The sequence below is a fragment of the Staurois parvus genome, unplaced genomic scaffold (genome assembly GCF_062004578.1).
Source record: "Staurois parvus isolate SC_StPar_1 unplaced genomic scaffold, SC_StPar_1.0 ptg000682l, whole genome shotgun sequence".
NCBI classification, from domain to species: Eukaryota; Metazoa; Chordata; class Amphibia; order Anura; family Ranidae; genus Staurois; species Staurois parvus.
This window is the reverse complement of record NW_028318478.1, coordinates 11711565-11733016: the sequence shown is the minus strand read 5'-3', so window position 1 is coordinate 11733016 and position 21452 is coordinate 11711565. Positions and strand designations below refer to the sequence as shown.

The window sequence follows — 21452 nt, the reverse complement described above, 5'->3', positions numbered from 1 at the left end:
CCCACAACGGCCCTTTGTGGAAATCCCTAGGTGAGGTAATTGGTGTATCTGGGGAGGCAAAGGGTCAGTGCTATACCGAGGTCATTGCCTAGCATTCTGGGAACCTGCAGACTATTATCTCCATAAGAACCCTGGCTATGCTAAAAGTCACACAGATGTGCTTGTCAGCACAAAAATCTAAAACACAATTTTTGATATCCCTTGTGGCTGCAGGAACTGAACAAGGACTGAACCACGCACCCTGTCTCTGCAAAGCTGTCTAATCTGGAAAAGATATTGTTAATATATGAAGGCAGGAAGGGAAATTTAATTTTAGCAGACTTTTTTTTTGAATCAAGGTCGGGGACTGTACCATAAAAATATAAGATAAAATAAACACACGGATCACGTTACTGTTCCTAAACCAGGCATAACTTAGCAACGTTAATTAAGGATCTGCAACATCCAGCACATGGAAGATGTATCAAGACCAAAATCCTGAATGCTGTTAAGTGGCCCTTTAACACCTGTTAAATTTGGAAGTAAAGTTACTTTTATAAATATTACTTTAAAAGATAACCGGTTTACTAACTTGGCATGGTTTAAGTAAGAAAAATCTACAACCTCCAGGAGGAAAAAAATGTCCAGAATGCAACACAACACCTGGAGAAATCTGATTTCCCTCTGCTATAAACTTGCTATTCTAAATGATTATAGAAATGGTATTTTTATGCAATGTTTAAGCAAATCTGAAGGTTAACAACATTTCTGACACCTACTCACAACTCCTTCTGTATTTAGCAAATACAAAGTAGAACTTGTTTTGAAAAATGTAAAATCGAACCCCAGAGTGGGCGTTGGTTAGAAACATTGTCAGGTTTTTTACTTAGGTTTGTGTAGCCATCTGGATGTTCTCCCACTTCCTGTTTTGTTACCAGGGCAGGAAGTGAACATTCCTTTAAAGGGGGCCACACACAGCAATACATACTTTTTCAAGGTAGAGAGGGTAGGATTAAGACCCTCCCTCTGGTATTTGCTGTCTTTTTTCTCAATTGCAAGAGATTCTCAAACTCCTTCTGTGGTCATCAGGACATAAATGAGGTAAAATAAAAAACAAACAAAAAGGGCAATAAATCGTAAAATGGAAGTTCAACCAAAAGCTAAATAAGGCCACACCTACTCCCACCTTATTCCAAGCCTATTCTATCTAACCCTTGTGACATGGGGGTGTTTAGCTCAGTGGTAGATGCCTTGTTTAGTGAAATCCACATCAGACAGAACTGTTTTAAGGGCCCACTTTTATTAAAAGGAAAATGTAAGGTCCATAAAACATAAGGTTTCCCACACAGGGGTTTTTCGCCAGTAAAAGATACAAATGAAAAATGCTAGCCCACCTGGCTCTTAAGCACTTACTTACAGTATCTCTGTTCTTTACACTGGTCACCCAGACCACAGGTACTTCAATGCAAATGGCTTTACTCTAATGCACACAGCTCCTCCGGCCTTAGTCCTCAAGCCTTTATCTCTCTCTCATTCTAATGCACACAGCTCCTCTGGCCTTAGTCCTCAGGCCTTTATCTGTCTCTCACTCTAATGCACACAGTTCCTCCGGCTGTAGTCCTCAGGCCTTTATCTGTCTCTCACTCTAATGCACACAGCTCCTCCGGCTGTAGTCCTCAGGCCTTTATCTGTCTCTCACTCTAATGCACACAGCTCCTCCGGCTGTAGTCCTCAGGCCTTTATCTGTCTCTCACTCTAATGCACACAGTTCCTCCGGCTGTAGTCCTCAGGCCTTTATCTGTCTCTCACTCTAATGCACACAGCTCCTCCGGCTGTAGTTCTCAGGCCTTTATCTCTCTCTCACTCTAATGCACACAGCTCCTCCGGCCTTAGTCCTCAGGCCTTTATCTGTCTCTCACTCTAATGCACACAGCTCCTCTGGCCTTAGTCCTCAGGCCTTTATCTGTCTCTCACTCTAATGCATACAGCTGCTCTCTGGCTCCGGGAGAGGCTTGGAGACCTACTAACTCCTGGACATGAGACCTTCCTGTTTCTGTTCGGTGGCACCCTGAGGTAGTCCCAAACCTCCATTATAAGGCCTGTGTACACCTACGTACACACCCTGCTGGTCCTCCAAAAAACCCAGACACTGGGCTGGAGATTCCATCCTGCCCAAGACACTATGGAATCTCCAAACTACGGAGCCCCATCCAGGAATACCAAAACCTGAAGAAAGCTGCAAAAGCCATTTTCTCCACTCAAAATAAACGTTTCTTAGTCCTGTACTCAGTAAACGTTCAAACCCTGTATCCATTTTTTTACCAATTCCACAGTGACTTGTGTACTGTCACACTCTGTAAAGAAAACATCTGTATACTTACCTATTCTACAGCCACTCAAGTCCTATCATCAGGTGTCAGTGGCAACTTCAATGTAGAGGAGGAACAGACAACGGATGCCCCATAGTGAGCCTATGGGTGACGTCATCTCCCTGGCAGTTGCAGCCATTGTCAGCGATCTCCCCTCTACACGGAAGCCGCTGCTGGAGAGATCATGTGACTGGACCAGAGCAGTTTCAGAATAGGTAAGTATACAGATGTTTTCTTTATAGGGGTAGCTAAAATAGGCTAAAATAGGCTTAGAATGGGGGTGTGAGTATGTTTAGCCTTAGTTAGATTTTTACTAAACTACCGCTTTAACAAATGTGATAACCCTTCGCCACTCCAACAAAAATTAAAAAAAAAAAAAGTTTTGGCTTAGATGGAGCATATTTACACTTTTGCATATCTTTTTCGATGTTTCTCAGAAGGAGAAGAAGGTGCCATGGCTGACTGCAAGGTTTTCTGAACTATGTTAGAGTGAGACTGTCCCAGGTCTGTCTTCATTAACATACAAGGCAAGAAGCTCAGTCTCTAAATCGTTACCTCTTTGTTAGGACAGACAGTGTTCAAATCTAGTTACAATTGATATTAAAGATCTGCCTGCACAGTACAGACAGGGTTAATTATGGCAAACACAGCTGCCAAGCCTCCTCACAAAAAGAGCTGGGTAGGATTTTGTCTTGATAAAGGATTCAAAATACAGCATCTAAAAAAAGTAAACTCCAATTTGTATATATTTTTTTTAACTTATACCATGTGAATGGGGGCATGTAACAAACATAAAGTAGGTGTCCCAATTTGCCTACAAAAGTGGAAATATACTTTTTATCCATCTGTTCAGGTTCTTACTTCCATTCCTTCACTCAGTTGCAGAATATAAAGGAGGATTTTTGCTGGATGTAGTGAGGAATTAGAATTGTTCTGCAATACCAGGTGGGTAAATGGTAAATTCTAATTCGCTGATAAGGATTATTTCACTTTGCACATTGCCTTACTGAATACATATGTAAGTCTGCATGGCCAGTAAGAGCCAATGGGGAAGATTTACTAAAACTGGAGCACACAGAATGTAGTGCACCTGTGCATAGTAACCAATCAGCTTCTAGGTATAACACCACGGTCACACCGGGTGCCAACTGCCATGCAACTTGCAAATCACATGGCAAGTTGCACTCTATTGTCCACAATTAAAGTGGTCACATTGGTGCGATTCCGACTTGGTCAGAGCTACACCAACTTCTAAAGTAGTGCATGCACTACTTCAGGTGCAATTTGCATAGACATCTTGCAATTCACACCTTAAGTCAGAATAACACATGACTTTGAAATCAAAGTCGGAATTTCAAAGTCAAATCAGTGTGACCAGGGGGTTATTGTCAAAGCTTAATTGAACAATCCAACAATAGCCGCCACTTGTGTTTACATTGTGATCAGCTGTGATTGGACACAGCCGATCACATGGTAAAGGGCCACCGTGATGTGATCAGCTGTGTCCTAAGGACATAGCAATCACAGAGAGTGCTGGGTGCACCCTGCAGCAGGCGCAGTTCTGAGAGATGCCGTCCCAGAACTGGAGGACCACGCTGTAGCCGTCTAGCAAAACATAAAAAGAAGATTTACCCACCTGATCACAGCAGATCACAGTGTAAATAGGAAATGCTGGTTATCAGCAGTCCTCTCTTCAGGCTGATCCCGCGTGAGGAGAGGAGAGCCAGTAAGCGGCAATTCTAAGGGGGACATCTACACTGATCATCATGGCACTGATGATCAGTGTAGCCCCATCAGTGCGGCCAATAGTGCCCATCTGTTATGGTTTTCAGTACCTATCAGTGCTGGCTATCAGGGCCTCCTCAGTGATGCCTGTCAGTGCCTCCTCAGTGATGCATGTCAGTGCCTCCTCAGTGCAGTCTCATCAGCACACATCAGTGAAAGAGAAAAATCGCTTATTTACAAAACTTTATAACAGAAACTAAGAAACCCTTTTTTATTTTTTTTCAACATTTTTGGTCTTTTTTTGATTGTTTATAACAAAATAAAAAACCCCAATGGTGATTAAATACCACAAAAAGAAAGCTCTATTTGTCTTAAAAAAAAAAGTATAAAAATTTAGTTTAGGTTATGACCACGCAATTGTCATTCAAAATGTGACAGTGCTGAAAGCTGAAAATTGGCATGGGCAGGAAGAGGGTAAAAGTGCCCGGTAGGCAAGTGGTTAACTGACAACTGAGTGGTCATGCAACACTGTACACAAATGAAATTCATATAGTTTTTTCACACAGATAGAGCTTTCTTTTGGTGGTATTTGATCACCACTGGGTGTTTTAATTTTTGCACTAAACACAAGAAAAGATGGAAAATTTAAAAAAAAAATTTTTTTTACTTTTTGTTATAAAACATATCCAATAAAAAAATGTAAAAAAATTAAATGTATTTATAAATTTAGGCCAAAAAGTGTTCTTCTACATGTATTTGATAAAAAAAATCCCAGTAAGTGTATAGTAATTGGTTTGCGTGAAATTGATAGTGTCTACAAACAATGGTATAGATACTGGAATTTTTTTTTTGTATTATATATACTAGTAATGGCAGTGATCAGCGACTTATAGTGGGACTGTGATAATACAGCGGGCATTCTGACACTAGGTGGGAACTGAATAAATGCCACTGACATCTCCAGTGACACTAAACAGTGATCAGTGCTAATAAAAAGCACTTTCACTGTACTAATGACACTGGGCAGGATGAGGTTAACATCTGGGGCAATCAAAGGGTTAACTGTGTGTTATGGAATGTCATTGATGTGAACTGTGTACTGTTTTACTAGGGGATATGCTTTGCAGGGAGACAAAAAAAACAGCACATTCCCACTGACAGGAGAGAGACCTGTGTTGTTTACATTCACAGCTCTCAATCCGGTCAGTTGATCCACCGATCGCAGGGACCAGGCTTTGAATCTCTGGCCGGGACCCAGTGATTGACATGTAATGGAGCCAATGACAGCGAGGCTAGGTGGGCGCATTCACTCTACCCAGAAATGCAGAATCATGTATATATACACACGTAAAGCTTCTATAGGGCAGCTGGCAACTGCTTAGACCAGTGGTCACCAAACTGTGGCCCGGTGCCCAGATCTGGACCTTTGCTTGCCTTTATCTGGCCCTTGGGGCACTGTTCCTCTGACACACTACTATTCCTCCCACTGACACCAACAATGTGGCACCATTCCTCCTACTGACAGCAACAAAGGGGCACTATTCCTCCCACTGACACCAACAATTGGGCGCCATTCCTCCCAATGACACCTACAATTGAGCACTATTCCTCCCACCAGTAATGATGGGGCACTATTCCTTCCACTAACACCAACAGGGCACTATTCCTCCAATGACACCAATGATGAGGCAGCATTCTTCCAACTGACACCAATTTCCTGCCCCTCTAAAGTCTGAAGAACAGTAAACTGGTCCTTTGTTTAGAAAGTTTGGAGATCACTGGCTATTGACTCTTAATTTAAATAATTATAATTTAATAATATTAATAAATATTAGTATTAATAATTACATTATTTCAAAAATTGTTTTTTAAAGCTGAACTCCATCCAAAAACAATATCTGGACATGTGCATTGTAAAAATAAATCAGCACTAATGAAGTAGGAGGCTGAGTAGACTGAAGCATTCTAAAAATTCCTACTTTCATTCACCCCGCACAATTTGTTAAGCGCCAAAAGTCCAGCTCTGAGACGTACACCTCCGCCAGGAGTACAGTGTTGGTTTTGGGTCTCTCGTTCTACAGCTTATTCATTCAGTTAATGTCCTGTATGCCATGTATTCTTTGAATGAAGGAAATGTGAATCAACATCGCAATCTTACCTCCACTAATCTCAGAAGACTTTGCATTCTGTGAAAAGAATGCAAGACATTTACTGAATGGAGGAGCTGCAGAGTAAGCCACCCAGTACAGCTGTACTCCAGCTGGAAGTATAACTCTTGGTGGTGGATGTTTTAATAAACTGTGCAAAGAAAAGTAAGAGTTTTATAGAATGCTGCTGCCCACACATGGGACACAATTCATTAGTACTAATTTATTTTACGGTGCACATGACCAAATATTGTTTTTGGCCAAAGTTCAGCTTTAACAGACCAAAAGGGACCAAACAAGAAAAGGTAACTGTTAGGGTTTACATACCATTAAATGTATATCTTTTTATGGATGTAGGAGAAGTTTAGTTTGTAATATTATAGTAGGCAATGACTTGCCTACTAATACACATCCAGAAATCTGCAGCGAGGTCAGAATCAATAGTAATGACTGAAATGTTGATCTGGAAGGGGACTAAGCAAGAAAGCTTTGTGAGTGTAGTGGCACACAGGCTTCCCATAAGCGGCTAATCTACAAATCTCTACTTAAATAGAGAAACTACCCACATGGAAGAAAAAAATATATTTTTAAAATACTCTTCCCAAATATATTAATATATATTTGAAATGCTACAATTTTGGCCATATTCAATATATTCCAAAAAAAAAAAATATATATATATATATATATATATATATATATATATATAAAAACATACATACACACACACATACACTGCATGTTGAAATACCTTTTTATTACAAGATATATGAAAAATATTTTTAAAAATACATTTCAAATATACTGTATGTCTTTAAAAATACAAATCTACAGTTTTGGAATGCATTTACAAGTATATGTAAAAATATATGTTAAAATTAATTTTGTATATGTTAAAAAAAAATGTTTAAAAACATTTTTTAAAATTATATTCTTCAGATTATATATATATATATATATATATATATTTAAATATATTTTGAAGTATATTGAATATGGTAAAAATTGTATATGTCAATATATTTGGGAAGAATATTTTAAAAATATATTTCAAAATATATTTCAAATATATTTTTTTTCCATATGGGTACTAAAAAAACATTAATTTAAGAAAACATTACAATAATAACGCAAATTGTGTACGCCATGAAAACAGGCAAAGCCTTATATATGATAGCACAGGGTCCTTCCAAACCAGAGCCATGATGCTGCTGCATGCACATAAATGATCACTCATCATTATTATTATACAGGATTTATATAGCGCCAACAGTTTGCGCAGCGCTTTACAAAATGAAGGCAGGAATTACAGTTACAATACAATTTGGTACAAGAGAAATGAGAAGGCCCTGCTCATTAGAGTTTACAATGTAAGAGATCATTATCTAAAGTAACCCTGGCTGCTGCAATGGAGATGGACTCCTACAGCTACCGACATAACATTTTGCAGGACCTTTCATCAAATCACATTTTTTAAGCACTGGACAGACAGGGGTGGTTTACATTTATGTTATGTCTGTGATCCCATTAGAGGGATTTTCCCTTCAGGTGTTTGCGACAACAGAATAACAAAAGGGGGAGGGAAAGAGTTGTCACCAGGAAAGGAAGGAACATACAGATAAAAAATTAGAGTCTTAATGTTAATTAAACCCAAAAATAAAGAAATAATATATTGCAACTTACTAATCCCTGCATTATTTTTCTTTTTTTTAGGCTTTTTTCTTTATTTCACCTGGTGATCCAGCCAGTAACACATTTCCTGTCTTAGGCCTCAAACATTGAGTGTTAAAAATGCTGCTTCAAGGGGCATCTAGCGGGGTTTTTTTCTGCCTCTAAACTCCCTTGCATGTTAGATGTTTAGAGGAGTTTAGAGGGAGGGCCATTGAAAGGAAAAAAAATAACCACTCCCAGCACATCCAGGAGTAGCAGAGCAGGGTTTTGGCAGAAAAACGTTTGACATGTAAATGCATGTAAACGTGCTTGATCGTTAATTCATTTAAATGCCAGAATACATTATTATAATAATAATTTAATAATATTCTAATAATAAATAATAATAAATTATTATTCTGAAATTAATTAAAGTCTATGCACTTGGCATGCCTAAATGCGCCTAAACGATTCTAGACATGTTTACTCATGCCAAGCATTTTGTCTGCCCAAATGCGGCTGCCACGTGGAATGGAGTTTAGGAGAGCTGGGCAAATGCCCTCACAGCGTCTGCATTCTGAATAAAGTTATGTTTTAGCCCTCTAACAGCTACTTTGTCTGGATAGCTTTGTCTGTTAAAGGAAGTTGAAAAATAAGACTTGCTGGCTGGATCATCAGGAGAAAATAAAGGAAAAAAGCCTATAAAATAGAATGAAGCCACCACATCTAAAATGTGTACAATTTAATAAGTATTTGTTCTGGGATTTAATATTGCTTTAAGATAACGGACAGCTGTATGAAATGCTGACAGTTATTTAAAAACAAAACTGAGCTAGATTATGGCTGATCTCCTTCTGAAGAGTCAGAACTGCTGATCTACATATCTGTTCCGGATCAGTGACTTAAAGTATTGAAGCCATAGGGCTCATCAATCTCAGTTAGTTTTTAGGAGGACTGTTCAGTAATGACAGAATATTTCATTTAGTATATGTTTACTTTAAAACACGTTCCTGTTATACTTCCTTAGGAATACCACTATCTGGTTCCTCCTTAAATTCTTTAAGCAAAACAAAAAAATCCTTTTCAACTGGTTTATGGTGTAGCTCCATGCAAGGCTTCATCTAAGCACCCTCCAACAATCCTGGGTTAGGGGAAGCTTGGCCCTCGGACTTTCATAATTCCATAATTTTCATCAAGAACAATGCAGCAGTTGTAGTTAAAACTGCACCTATACTCCTTTGAAGCACTATAGCATTTTCCCCTCAGAGCCTTTTTAGCCCTGGACCAACTTCATATATATCAGCACTGGTTAGGGACTGGAGAGACTCCAAAAAATACATCAACATTCATAAGCACTCTTTATTCCCCTCCACCCCACGCTGAAAAGAAACATACCTACGCCACTTCTCCAAAATTCAGGATCCAGTTAATTGTGCCTTCAAAGGTATCAAAGCTTCTGTAAAACATAGCTGGAAATAATTACTGCTTTTGTTTGACTAAAGCCAGCAATAGATGGTTTGAATCTGGGTTGGTTCAGAAGAAACCAGCCGAGATTCTCACCAAGTATGGGCAGGCTGAATGTACCCAAGTTGACCAATTACCCAAGCCTGCCAGATTTTATATGTGATTATCACCAGCGGCTGTTATAGCCACTAGCAATATTCACTGTCTTCTTCGGCGGTGGCGGCAACGACGACTTCCCCAGCCCCCCCCAGGAGAACACAATGGCTCAGAGGGAGGTATTTCCCTATCAACACTATTTGTGTTGATGTGGGAATCCAGAAAATGTAATTCCTGTAACCCATGGCTGCAGAAAAGAAGTTTGCACCGTCTATGGCCTGCCTAACTCAAATCCATGAATAATCCATCTCCTATCTATTCTGTTAGCTACAACTATGCTAGGCTTTCAAGGCACAGCTCCCAGCATTGAATCTTCAGATACTTGTATGTGATGCCTTTCTGTCTAAGGCTCTGTCCAAAACATATGCAATACTCCAATCAAGTACCACAAGTCAACTAGAAGGTATTTACGAAACAGACTGGTACAATTTAAAGCGGAACTTCACTGCATCTGAGCACCAAAAACACTATTTCATTCATTTTTATTATACAAAGCAAACTCACCCATCCATCCATCCATGTCTGCATGCTTTATGTTGTCATGAAATAACTTTGAAAAACACGCCCTAGCATTTCTGGATGTGGCCATCTTGAGTAAGGGTAGATGATTCATGTAGCATTTACTTCCTGGAATCCACCTACTCTTGGCTCATGCATGCAGACAGGAGGGTGTGCTTATCTAAAAAAAAACCTCCTTCCCTCCTGAAGGCATCTGGCATGTATGAGGTCATTTGCCTAGGCATGGAAAGCAGGAAGTAACTGAAGAAATGTAGCAAAAAAAAAAAAAGTTTAAAACAACTAAATATAATATACTTTCCTATCCATTTACTAATGCTAGCAACATAAGGATTAAAAATAGTCAATGTTGAATGAGAGGGCAAAGTTCCTTGCTCGAATCTAACTGACATGCACAGAACTACAACACTGCACACCCTCCTCCTCATTCAAATGCTGAAGATGCCTTAAAAAGCCAGCAGATTATATACACATCTATAGGACCCATACAGAAATCTGTATGATCTAACTAGAAGGTCACACATCCTACCTAATATTATAACAAGCTTGTTGAGCCTAGTTGAACCATTAGCCCCATTAAGTGCCATGATAATGCTATAGGGATTGTTACTTTACTATGCCTAGAAGCAATCGTACTGCACTGAAAGAAGCCTAATCCAAACCTTTTGGAAATTTCCTGTAAATTCGGCACTTCACATGGCCATAAACCTACAAACAAAGATGATGGCCTGCAGGGTTCTGAAAAGTGTAGTTTGTCTGGATTGACTTCAGTCTGACAACAGCAGCATTCATGAACTCCACAACTAAAATTCAACATTACTCTTATATGTTTTCCAAGCATTCTACATTCCTGGAAAATTGTCTAATGGCTTACATAAGTTGACAGTCTGGGAACAGCAACCTGGGAATTCATCATATTGAAGTGCCAGATTTAGAAACTTGCCACCCGATTACTTTCCTGAAGTCTTAAACATCTGCCAACTGTATTAGAGATGAGGGAAACCTCCCCGCATTAGCACTGCGCTACTCTAACTGGTAATTGTACAGTCATGCAACGCTGTACTAAATCAAATTTATATTTTTTTTTTCACACAAATAGAGGTTTCTTTTGGTGGTATTTGATCCCCACTGGGTGTGACTAATGTGGTGCCCGAACCCTGCCTTTCTCAACAACTTGAAAAAGACCCAGACAATCTCACACCGCACTGTCACTTACGTAACAATGCCACTCTCAACTGCACCCTGCACAAAGATTTTCCAGCTTGGGGGACCACAATCTAGATGCCAGCAGCCTGAGAGCAATGGTTACTGGGTTAAGTTTGTTAGCAATTAACCCTTTAAGCTACCATCACCACCTTTGGACTGAGAAGGTGGAAAGTCATAATCTTAGCAATAACAAATATGAAAAATAAACGTCTGCACACACACTGTCACCACAGACAGGTATATTCAGAGATTTGTCATATACAGTAGTAAGCTTCAAGAGACAGGGATTCTTTAGTTTGCATTAAAAGCCTTAATGACAGATTTAAAACTTTTCAAAAAGAGGGTTTAATAATGAAAGGGTCAAAATGGTGCAAATAAAATATTTACAGAAAAAGGTGTTAAAAAGAAATAAAGAAACCATAAAGCAACAGAGAATTTAAAAAAATAGTTGAAAATTAAGAATACTTGCAAAGTCCTTGGTTTTAGAAGAGTTCAATCAATAAGCAAGGTGTTATCTGCTCTCTTAGCTTGATAGATGTTCCTTCGTTGATGGTAAAATTAGAGCTTGACATCAGGTCCGGCCATTCCCTTTTTCTGTGGTATCAAAGGGGTGTTGAGAGAGACCATCTGACCAATCATCCGGTTTAAGGAAGGGGGCTGGGAGGTCACCGCATTTGTGACCAAGTCCCAAATAATGTCTCTTATAAGTATTAATATTTCTGAATGCCTACCATTTACAGTCTGCTAACATGCAGATTATTGTCCAGCATGAAAGTAGCTTCAAAATGGATATAGATACAGCAGATCTCGGATATCTATTTCTCATAGGAGGGGTGTGGGGGCCTGATCCACTCTGGTACCTCTTAGCATAGGGATGTTTGGGTTCAAAATGCTACCCAATAACTGAGGGAGGTAAATATGTATATATTCTGGCTGTGTTCTAATCATTTCATGAGTTATGAAATATGCTGAAGTTTTAGAACCTTGTCTGATAAGCCATCTATCAGAAATGTGCATTTCACTGAGGTATTTATGACCCAAGGTCTGTTAGGTCTCCGTATTTCTGAAGCTTGTGAGGGTGACAGTTTTATTAGAGTTTTCAGACTGGAATAGTGGATTGGGTAATTGGGAGAGCTCTGTTTTACCATTACACTGTTTTTTTTTTTTTTTTTTTGTGATATCAATGAAAGGAAAAAACAAACAATATTTTTTTTACTTTCTGCTATCAAACACTTTAAATAAAAAATTTTTAAAAATAACATTTCTTCATAAAATTTTGGCCAAATGTATTCTTGTTAAAGAAAAAATACCAATAAGTGTATATTGATTGGTTTGCGTGAAAATTATAGCGTCTACAAACTATGGTAAATATACTAGAATTTTTATTTATTTATTTTTTTCATAATACTACTAATGGCGGTGATCAGCGATCTATAATGGGATGAAGTACGGTGGGCAATCTGATACTGATGCTGGGGGGGAACTGACTAACTGCCACTGATATCACCAGTAACATTAATACAGTGATCGGTGATAATATTATATTTTGTACTGTACTAATGACTCTGGCTGGGAAGGGCTTAATATCTAGGGCGATCAAGGGGTTAAATGTGTCCGTAACTATGTATAATGTGTGTAAAATGTGCTGCTTTTACTAATAGATCTCAGTTTCTCACCCCTGCTTTTATTTTTCTCTGTACAGAGCTCTGTGTTGATTGTCAACACAGAGCTCTGGGCTGTAACTGTACACAGGAGATCTGCAGGTCCCGGCCGTGAATCATTGGCTGGGACTTGCTGACCAGCTCCCTCTGTGCCCTAAACCCGGAAGTAGCCAGCGACATACAGGTAAGTTGCTTCACCTATACCAACCGGCTTGTCCACAGTACATTGCGGGCGGGCAGGATGTGGTTAAGCTAAGGCTCCCATTACAAATTATTCTAATTACAAAACGAACTCACAATTGATATGGCCACATTCAGCTATGAGCCTCCTGATTCCAGAATTGTCAACACTAACTCCACTTCTCTTCTCATAAAATTAAAGAGGTATAAGAAACTAATGAGACTATGTTGCAACAGTTGTACACAACGTAAGAGTTTTAGGCCCCTTTCACACAGGCCGGATTTTGTTCTGATCAGCTAACAGATACCCTGCTGATCATAGCAGAAAGGGCAGATAACACATCCGTGTCTGTTCAGTTTCTGCCAACCAGATATGGACAAACCAGTTTTGTTCTATATGTACTCCGCTGGCAGTTTTCACCTGACTATCCTTCAATCTGATCCAGCTAAATGGAAGAGAATGGATCCCTTTCCATTTTGTAAGTGGACCGGATCGGACCCGGAGATAGGCGGGTGCAGGGGCGGACTGAGATCTCATGGGACCCCCGGGCAATAGGGGATCATGGGGCCCCTGTGTCCTCACCCACACTCAAACCACACCCAAAAAAGCCTATGAAAGGTACTAGAAGCATCTCATGGAGCCCCCTACTGATCCTGGGCCCTCGGGCAGTGCCCGAGTACCCGAATGGTCAGTCCGCCCCTGGGCGAGTGTAAACAGACACAAGTCCGTTTAAACCCGCCTGTCCATAGGAATGCACTGACCTTCTGATTAGATCCACCTGAAAAACTGACAGGTGGACCTGATCGAATTGTCCATCTGAAAGGGGACTTAAAGTAACAGTTTTATTTTACAACTTTTGTATCTTTTATGTAAGAGAACAATAAAAAGAATTTAAAAAAAAAAAGGGACTAGTCTATTCCATGTTCACTGTACATGCAGCTAAATTCCACCCAGGGCACTAAAATATCAAGCATTTGTTTTTCATAACTGGTAGCATATAATTATAATTAGCTAAGTGTTTACATGCTGACTTTATTTTAACTTGGTTCTTCAGCCATTCTGACTAAAGATTATAGGGACACTTTAGCCATAACATGTGCTTACTGCAGACTCTTGATGTACTGACATTTTCCATTGTGCAGGTAATTATAACATTTTAATTTCTAAAAAACATATGTACAAAAATATCACAAAAATGTTTCCACATTACAAATCTTCATGGCAAGGTATCAGTTTAAAGGGAGAACTTGGCTGCATTTCATCAAAGCCTGAAACAGTGCAGCTAAGGAGACAGAGACCAACAATAGGCCAAAGTGTGCTGGAAATGTCTTACCTTTCTGTGATCAACTGACAGCTGGGAGACAACCAGCTGAAATCCTAACAATACTATGGAGCTGACCAATCTGCAAAGAAAAACAGAGCTGGTAATGTAAAGATAACTTAATATCCACGACAACATTCCAGCCGCATACCAGCACATTGACTAGTGAGTACAGATGCTGGATTCCTTCATAATGACGTACGCTTGCAGTGTGTGTTTAATAAGACACTGCTATATTACAGATGTTTAACTGAGTGAACATGTATGTATATACATATACACAGAATTTAATGAGATACTGTTAATGTTTTATTACTGTTTACATTACATTAAAATGCACACAAGCACTACGCAGGTGTATAATAACATAAGGAAAACCTTTGCACAACTCAACACTTTCTAAAAACTATGGGGTTCATTTATTAAAACTGAAGAGTGCAAAACCCAGTGCAGCTGTGCATGATAGCCAATCAGCTTCTAATATCAGCTTGTTCATTTAAGCTTTGATAAAAAGAAAAAAAAACCTAGAAGCTGATTGGTTTCTATGCAGAGCTGCACCAGATTTTTCACTTTCTAGTTTTAGTAAATCAACCCCTATGAGCGATGTTGTTTTCCAAAAGCAGATACAGTGGATAAAAAAAAAGTCTACACACCCCTGTTAAAATTTCAGGTTTCTATGATGTAAAAAAATGAGACAAAGATAAATCATTTCAGAACTTTTTCCACCTTTAATGTAACTTATAAACTGTACAACTCAGTTGAAAAACAAACTGAAATCTTTTAGGTGAAGGGAAGTAAAAATAAAAAACTAAAGTAATATGGTTGCATAAGTGTGCACACCCTTAAACTAATACTTTGTTGAAGCACCTTTTGATTTTATTCCAGCACTCAGTCTTTTTGGGTATGAGTCTATCAGCATGGCACACCTTGCCACTGCAATATTTGCCCACTTTTCCTTGCAGAAACACTCCAAATCTGTCAGGTTGTGAGGGCATCTCCTATGCACAGCCCTCTTCAGATCAACCCACAGATTTTCCATCGGATTCAGGTCTGTGCTCTGGCTGGGCCATTCCAAAACTTTAATCTTCTTCTGGTGAAGCCATTCCTTTGTTGATTTGGATGTATGCTTTGGGTAGTTGTCATGCTGAAAGATGAAGTTCTTCTTCATGTTCAGCTTTCTAGCAGAAGCCTGAAGGTTTGTGTACTGCTTGGACTTTGAAGAAGGGGACATACCCCAAAAGCTTGTCCTCAAAATTGTATGTTAGTGCACATAAAAAAAGTATCACGGACAGTACTCAATTGTTTCTGCCTCAAATGCACTAATACGGCTACAATCACCTCAAACAAAATTAAAGGTGGAAAAGGTTCTGAAATGATTTATCTTTGTCTCATTTTTTTACATCACAGAAACCTGACATTTTAACAGGGGTGTGTAGAATTTTTATATCCACTGTATTTGCCTAATACAAACAAGCAACTAATTACATATTAGAAATGAACATATGTGAAGTGTAATTCTGTCCAGCCAGTTTTGTGATTTGCCCACCTCTGACAAACAGCACAGCTATAAAGGTGACGCTGATGTGTAACTGTCCTGCCTGCAGCTTATTAACTGGACATTGACAGACCAGAATTACATACAGGTACAGTAAGTTATGAGCTCTGCTCATTCTTCTCTGTGGTGCAGTACAAACAGGACATTTGTGCATAATTTTTGCAGTAAAGCAAAGCATTGTGGCATGTGTAAGATCCCAAGTGACTGCATGTTATGTTCTAAGTGGAGAGGGAAGGAAGCCAAACTATACGTCGCCAGCAAACCAAGACTCCTTGAAATAAAGTCCAAATGTTTATCTGGTGATCACATAACAGTGTTAAGTGCAAGGTTTCAGGACCACTCAGGACCCATTCATCAGACATGTGATACAGGAAGGGGGGAAGGAAGGTGGGGCAGAAAAACTGCAACTCAACCACCCTTATCCCCGTCCAACTATATGAAAGAAGCGTAACACCTGAAATAAAAATCTCCCTGCAAAGAAGTTCAACACCTCTCCTGTTCTACCTAATTCAGAAAATGACACTTCTGGGAATGTTGATTTCTTAGAATAGTGACACATGGGCCAAAGGGAGCAGCAGGTAAGGAGAATACCTGCAAGTGTTGGTTTCTGAAGATTCTTCAGCAAGTGATTTGCCCTTACCACTGCAGTGACCAGGCTTGGGCAGCACAAGAGGTCAGTTTCAGATATCTTCTTTGCTGGGATTTATTTTTTCAGATGTGCTTAAAAAGCACATAGTACCCAAGTGTAAAGTTACATACCAATCAGGGGCGGACTGACAACTCATTGGGCCCCCGGGTAATAGGGGATCATGGGGCCCCTGTGTCCTTGCCCAAACTCCTGTGTCCTTGCCCAAACTCAAAAAAAGCCTATGAAAAAGGTACCAGGGGCATCTCATGGGGCCCCCTACTGACCCCGGGCCTTCGGGCAGTGCCCAAGTTTCCAAATGGTCAGTCCGCCCCTGATACCAATATATTAATGAAAATGGACCCTACCAACAAAGTTTTCGAAAAATCTAGTTTCAGATTGTAGAGAGTTGTCATTGCTAACACTCTGATAAAACTTTGGAAACACAATTTATTAATAGAGAAGTTCAGGGATATACAAAAAACAAAGCTACATACTCACCTAGGTGAATGCAGCATCAGACCGATGCTGAACATTTCCACTGCCACCTCTAAGACCAAGAACTGAGTGATCAAAGGCTGCTGATTGCTCAGTTTCTGGTCTTCAATGAGCAGTGAACCGGTGCCCATCAGTCACTGGCTTTCTGCTGGACCCCTCCAGTGCTCACTGGAGCGCAGAGCTGTAAAGGGGCGGGAGCAGCTGGCTCAGGTTCCCAGCGATATGCTGAGAGGCAGAGCCAGCTGCCGGTCAGGAATGGGGTTGAATCCAAAAAACAAAAAAGGTATACCGCTCATGCAAACAATCCAGATCAATCCACAACAGGTGCAGGCTCTGGCTTGCCACCACACACGATGCAATAGGAAGAAGGGTCAGCCGCACACCAGAGGACAGATGAATATAGTGTGTATTTATTAATCCATAGGACACGCAAAACACCAGGACATGAATACAGGACCTGTTAACGCGTTTCACATGATCTTGTGCCTAATCACAAACTGATTAAGCACGAGATCGTGTGAAACGCGTTAACATGTCCTGGTGTTTTGTGTGTCCTATGGATTAATAAATACACACTATATTCATCTACCCTCCAGTGTGCGGCTTGCCCTTCTTTCTATTGCAGGAATGTGAGTGGTTCCTGATATTAAAGTCAGGATCTCTCCAGAGCCTGGACCAGCTCAGTGACATCAGCCAGCTGCAGAATTTAGCCCACTGCTGGATGAAAACGAGCCAGAGGAGTGTAGAATGAAGTGCACTTCTCTGATCCATAGGAGAAGTATAGTCAAGAGAGCTTTAGCCCTACTTCTCCTTTAAAGTCAACATTTGTTTTTCTTAAATCAGATAAAAATACTAAACCCACATTTATTTGATGTTTTTGGGGGGTCCTCCTCGTTGCTTGCTTTTTCAATTGTACTTTGACCATGCTACTTGATAGCCATACTTTCTGTGCCCCTGTGCCACCAGGATCTATGGGGTCCTGTATGAGTCTCCATTATGTGTGCGCTCAAGCTCTCTATGTGTAACCTGTCAGCGTGCCGCACAGGAAGCCGTTGTCACTGCTGTGAAGAAGGAGGAGAGGTGTGGATTTTCCTCCATGTGTCCCTCTCAAGCTGGCTGAGTGACAGCACATGGACTCATACAGGACTCTATAGATCCCAGCCGCACAGGAGGGAACAGAGAGAATGAGCATCAAGCAGTATGACCAGGTGAAAACCAATTGAAAAATCAAAGTCCGAGCATGAAATGTTTCAAAAACATATCAAATACATTTGAGTTTTGTTTATTTTATCTAAAAACAAAAAAGAACTTAAATAACACCTAAGTCTACAACCATGCTCTTTCATCTATTGAGCAGCAACAGTAAAAAAAGCAGCTGTAATGACAAGCGAATATATTATTTCTGCATGTTATTTTGGGAGGATGACATGTTCAATGTAACAAAATTGTGCACTGATCCTTAAACTTAGCTACTGGAACCCCACGTCCACAGCAATGATAACGAATAACTCACCGTAAAGATAAAATCAAACTGTCAACCATGTTCATAGGAAATAAAGAATCACCCAAGTGTGAAGATGTTTCCTGAAACTTAATGGTTCAGTCTTGATCTGGAGATAACAGCAAAGAATTCCAAACTGAAAGACAAAAAATATAAATATACTCATTTTAGACATAGCTATCCTCAAAGACAATGAAGTAAAAGCAAGAATATAATACTAAACATTAGTAGTATGGGCAGCCTCTTAATCTGAGTATGAAAACAAAGTAAAAAAAAAACTGGAAGGAATCGTTCTCTCTTATATTTTCTATATGCTAAAGACCACCAGGAGTCTGCAGTAAAAGTATGTTAGAATAGTTCTCCTGTATCACAAATGGGGATTCTCGAATCGCCAGATAATCACCAAGAGGACTGGGGTGGACTAGTATACTACAGCTACAAATGGATGAAGAAAGAGCAGGTAGGCTCCTCTCGCAGTATATACCTCAAGGCTTAGATTTCACTTATGAGCAAAATGTATTTTTAGAGTCATAAGGATTAAAAATCTCTCGTTTTCAAGGCAAACTGATCATTTCAAAAGAATGTAATTCAATTTAATTTCAGGCAGCTGTGATCTCCCCGACAATACAAAACACATGTAGTTTAGCACTGAGAACTGATGTAAGCTTGTACACTACATAGTTGAGTAAACACTAATAACATATTGGGGTGCTATTGGTTACAGTCCCTTATGTTTTAGCTTTTACTTCATTTCATATAATTTTAAAAGTGAACTCCAATGTTATGATGAAGCATAAGCGCAGTTCTTTGCAGTATTAGTCTGAGAACAGACCACCAAGATGGTGCACCTGTGTCAAAGGAAGACCAGTGACATATAGTGGTATGGAGGAATTACTGTGGGAGAAAGCTCCAGTTTGAAAAGGAATATTGTAGCAAAAGCTGCTTATTTTGACACATTGATTTTTTTTAATAAACATTTTACTACTAGCAAGATTTTTTTAATTAATTCTTCTTGTTAGAAACGCATTGCTGCTTCACTGTATTTTTGTATTTTGTATTCTTTATTTATATTATATTCCATATAAGGGTGTATGAACAAGGTTAATAAGGTATGATGGATACACAACAGCTGAAGGAGTACATACATCTGCAATTTATTAATCAGAGGTTGTTGAGATGTTCTCAATCTCATACAGCCCAGATTGGTTTGTTGTGTAGCACAACATTGGATTATAGCTTCAGATTAATTCCCTTCTCAACCTGGTGTGGAGGTGATATTTATGTTTAAGAAAAAGGCACAGGAGATGTACAATGCATCCAGAAAGTATTCACAGCGTTTAACTTTTGCCACATTTTGTTATGTTACAGCCTTATTCCAAAATGGATTAAATTCATTTTTTTCCTCAACATTCCTCAAACAATACCCCATAATGACAACTGATATTGATGCTTACTATGATGAAGCTGCTTGAGAAAGGATATGGGGTAAATACTCTTGACACCGAGATTGATAATGTAGCCAAAATGAACCGGATATTATGCTTTCCGGTCCACCAACACAGAGAAAGAGTATATTTTGTCCATTTATCACCCCTTTCTCCATTCAGTACAAAGCCATCCCTAAGATAATCAAGAAAAACTGGGATGTGCTTAAAGCCGACCCAATCCTCTCTCAAGCCCTACCAGAGAAGCCAGAAATTGTTTTTAGGAAGGCCCAATCACTGAGGAACAAAATTGCTCCCAATGTGACTGAACCCCCTCCTCGTCCTAGCCTATTCACCAACCTTAAAGGCTCTTTTCTGTGTAAGAAATGTCAAATCTGTCAACATAGCAATATGTCAAAAAAGAAAATTGAAACATTCACCTCACCTACAATGAGGAAGTCTTATGATATATCTACCTTTATCACTTGCAATACTCGTTATGCAGTATATCTTCTGGAATGCCCGTGCCGGAAGCAGTATATCGGCCGGACAACCAGAAGACTACGAGACCGATTTTGTGACCATATATATATATAACATCAAAAGAGGCTTCCGAGAACACTCACTATCGAAAAATTTCAGGTATTTCCACCACAGAGACCCATCATCCCTCAAATTTGTAGGGATAGACGTGGCACAACACCATTGGTGTGGTTCGAACAGATGTAGGCAGGTCTCACGCTTGGAAACCAAGTGGATTTTTGAAATGAAGACCTTGACCCCTGCAGGCCACAATGTCGAAATCGACATAAACTGTTTCATTGACAACAGTTGACACCTACCAATACTATTTCAACTCTAGGCATACTCATTTCTTATACATTTATATATTAAATATGTGAAGTCTTTTTAAACCACTTATTACCACCAGTACTATTAGTACCACTTCTCAGATGAATAAGGCAGTCTGGATATATCTACCATTTTAACTTATAAGAACACTCATTTTACTTATGTATAATTTTACATTGTGTCATATATTATATATCCTTGATTTTTATACATTTTTTTGTATACATTCTTTATCATATTTTATCATTCTTATCACTTACGAAATGTCATTATTATTATTGCCATTTCTCAGGTGGTTAAGCTAGTTTTAGATAGATCATGCATTCAATATATACCAGCATACCTGTTTCATTAATTTATATGGACACTATATATTCTCTATTTGCATATGACACAGGTTAAATCCAACATATACAGGTGAAACTCGGAAAATTGGAATATCGTGCAAAAGTTCATTTATTTCAGTAATGCAACTTAAAAGGTGAAACTAATATATGAGATAGACACATTACATGCAAAGCAAGATAGTTCAAGCCGTGATTTTGTCATAATTGTGATGATTATGGCTTACAGCTCATGAAAACCCCAAATCCACAATCTCAGAAAATTAGAATATTACATG

At 39.3% G+C, this 21452-nt stretch overlaps 1 protein-coding gene across 1 annotated transcript in view; it reads right to left on the bottom strand.

The window, feature by feature from the left end:
• Positions 1-21452, bottom strand: part of THSD4 (thrombospondin type 1 domain containing 4) — an 871621-nt gene that overhangs the window by 779773 nt on the left and 70396 nt on the right. The window contains exons 2-3 of the mRNA XM_089652473.1: positions 18567-18690; positions 14388-14457 (exon numbers count right to left, since the gene is read on the bottom strand). Coding sequence (XP_089508599.1) covers positions 14388-14457; positions 18567-18601 — 105 coding nt within the window. The 5' untranslated portion in view covers positions 18602-18690. The remainder of the gene's footprint in view (positions 1-14387; positions 14458-18566; positions 18691-21452) is intronic.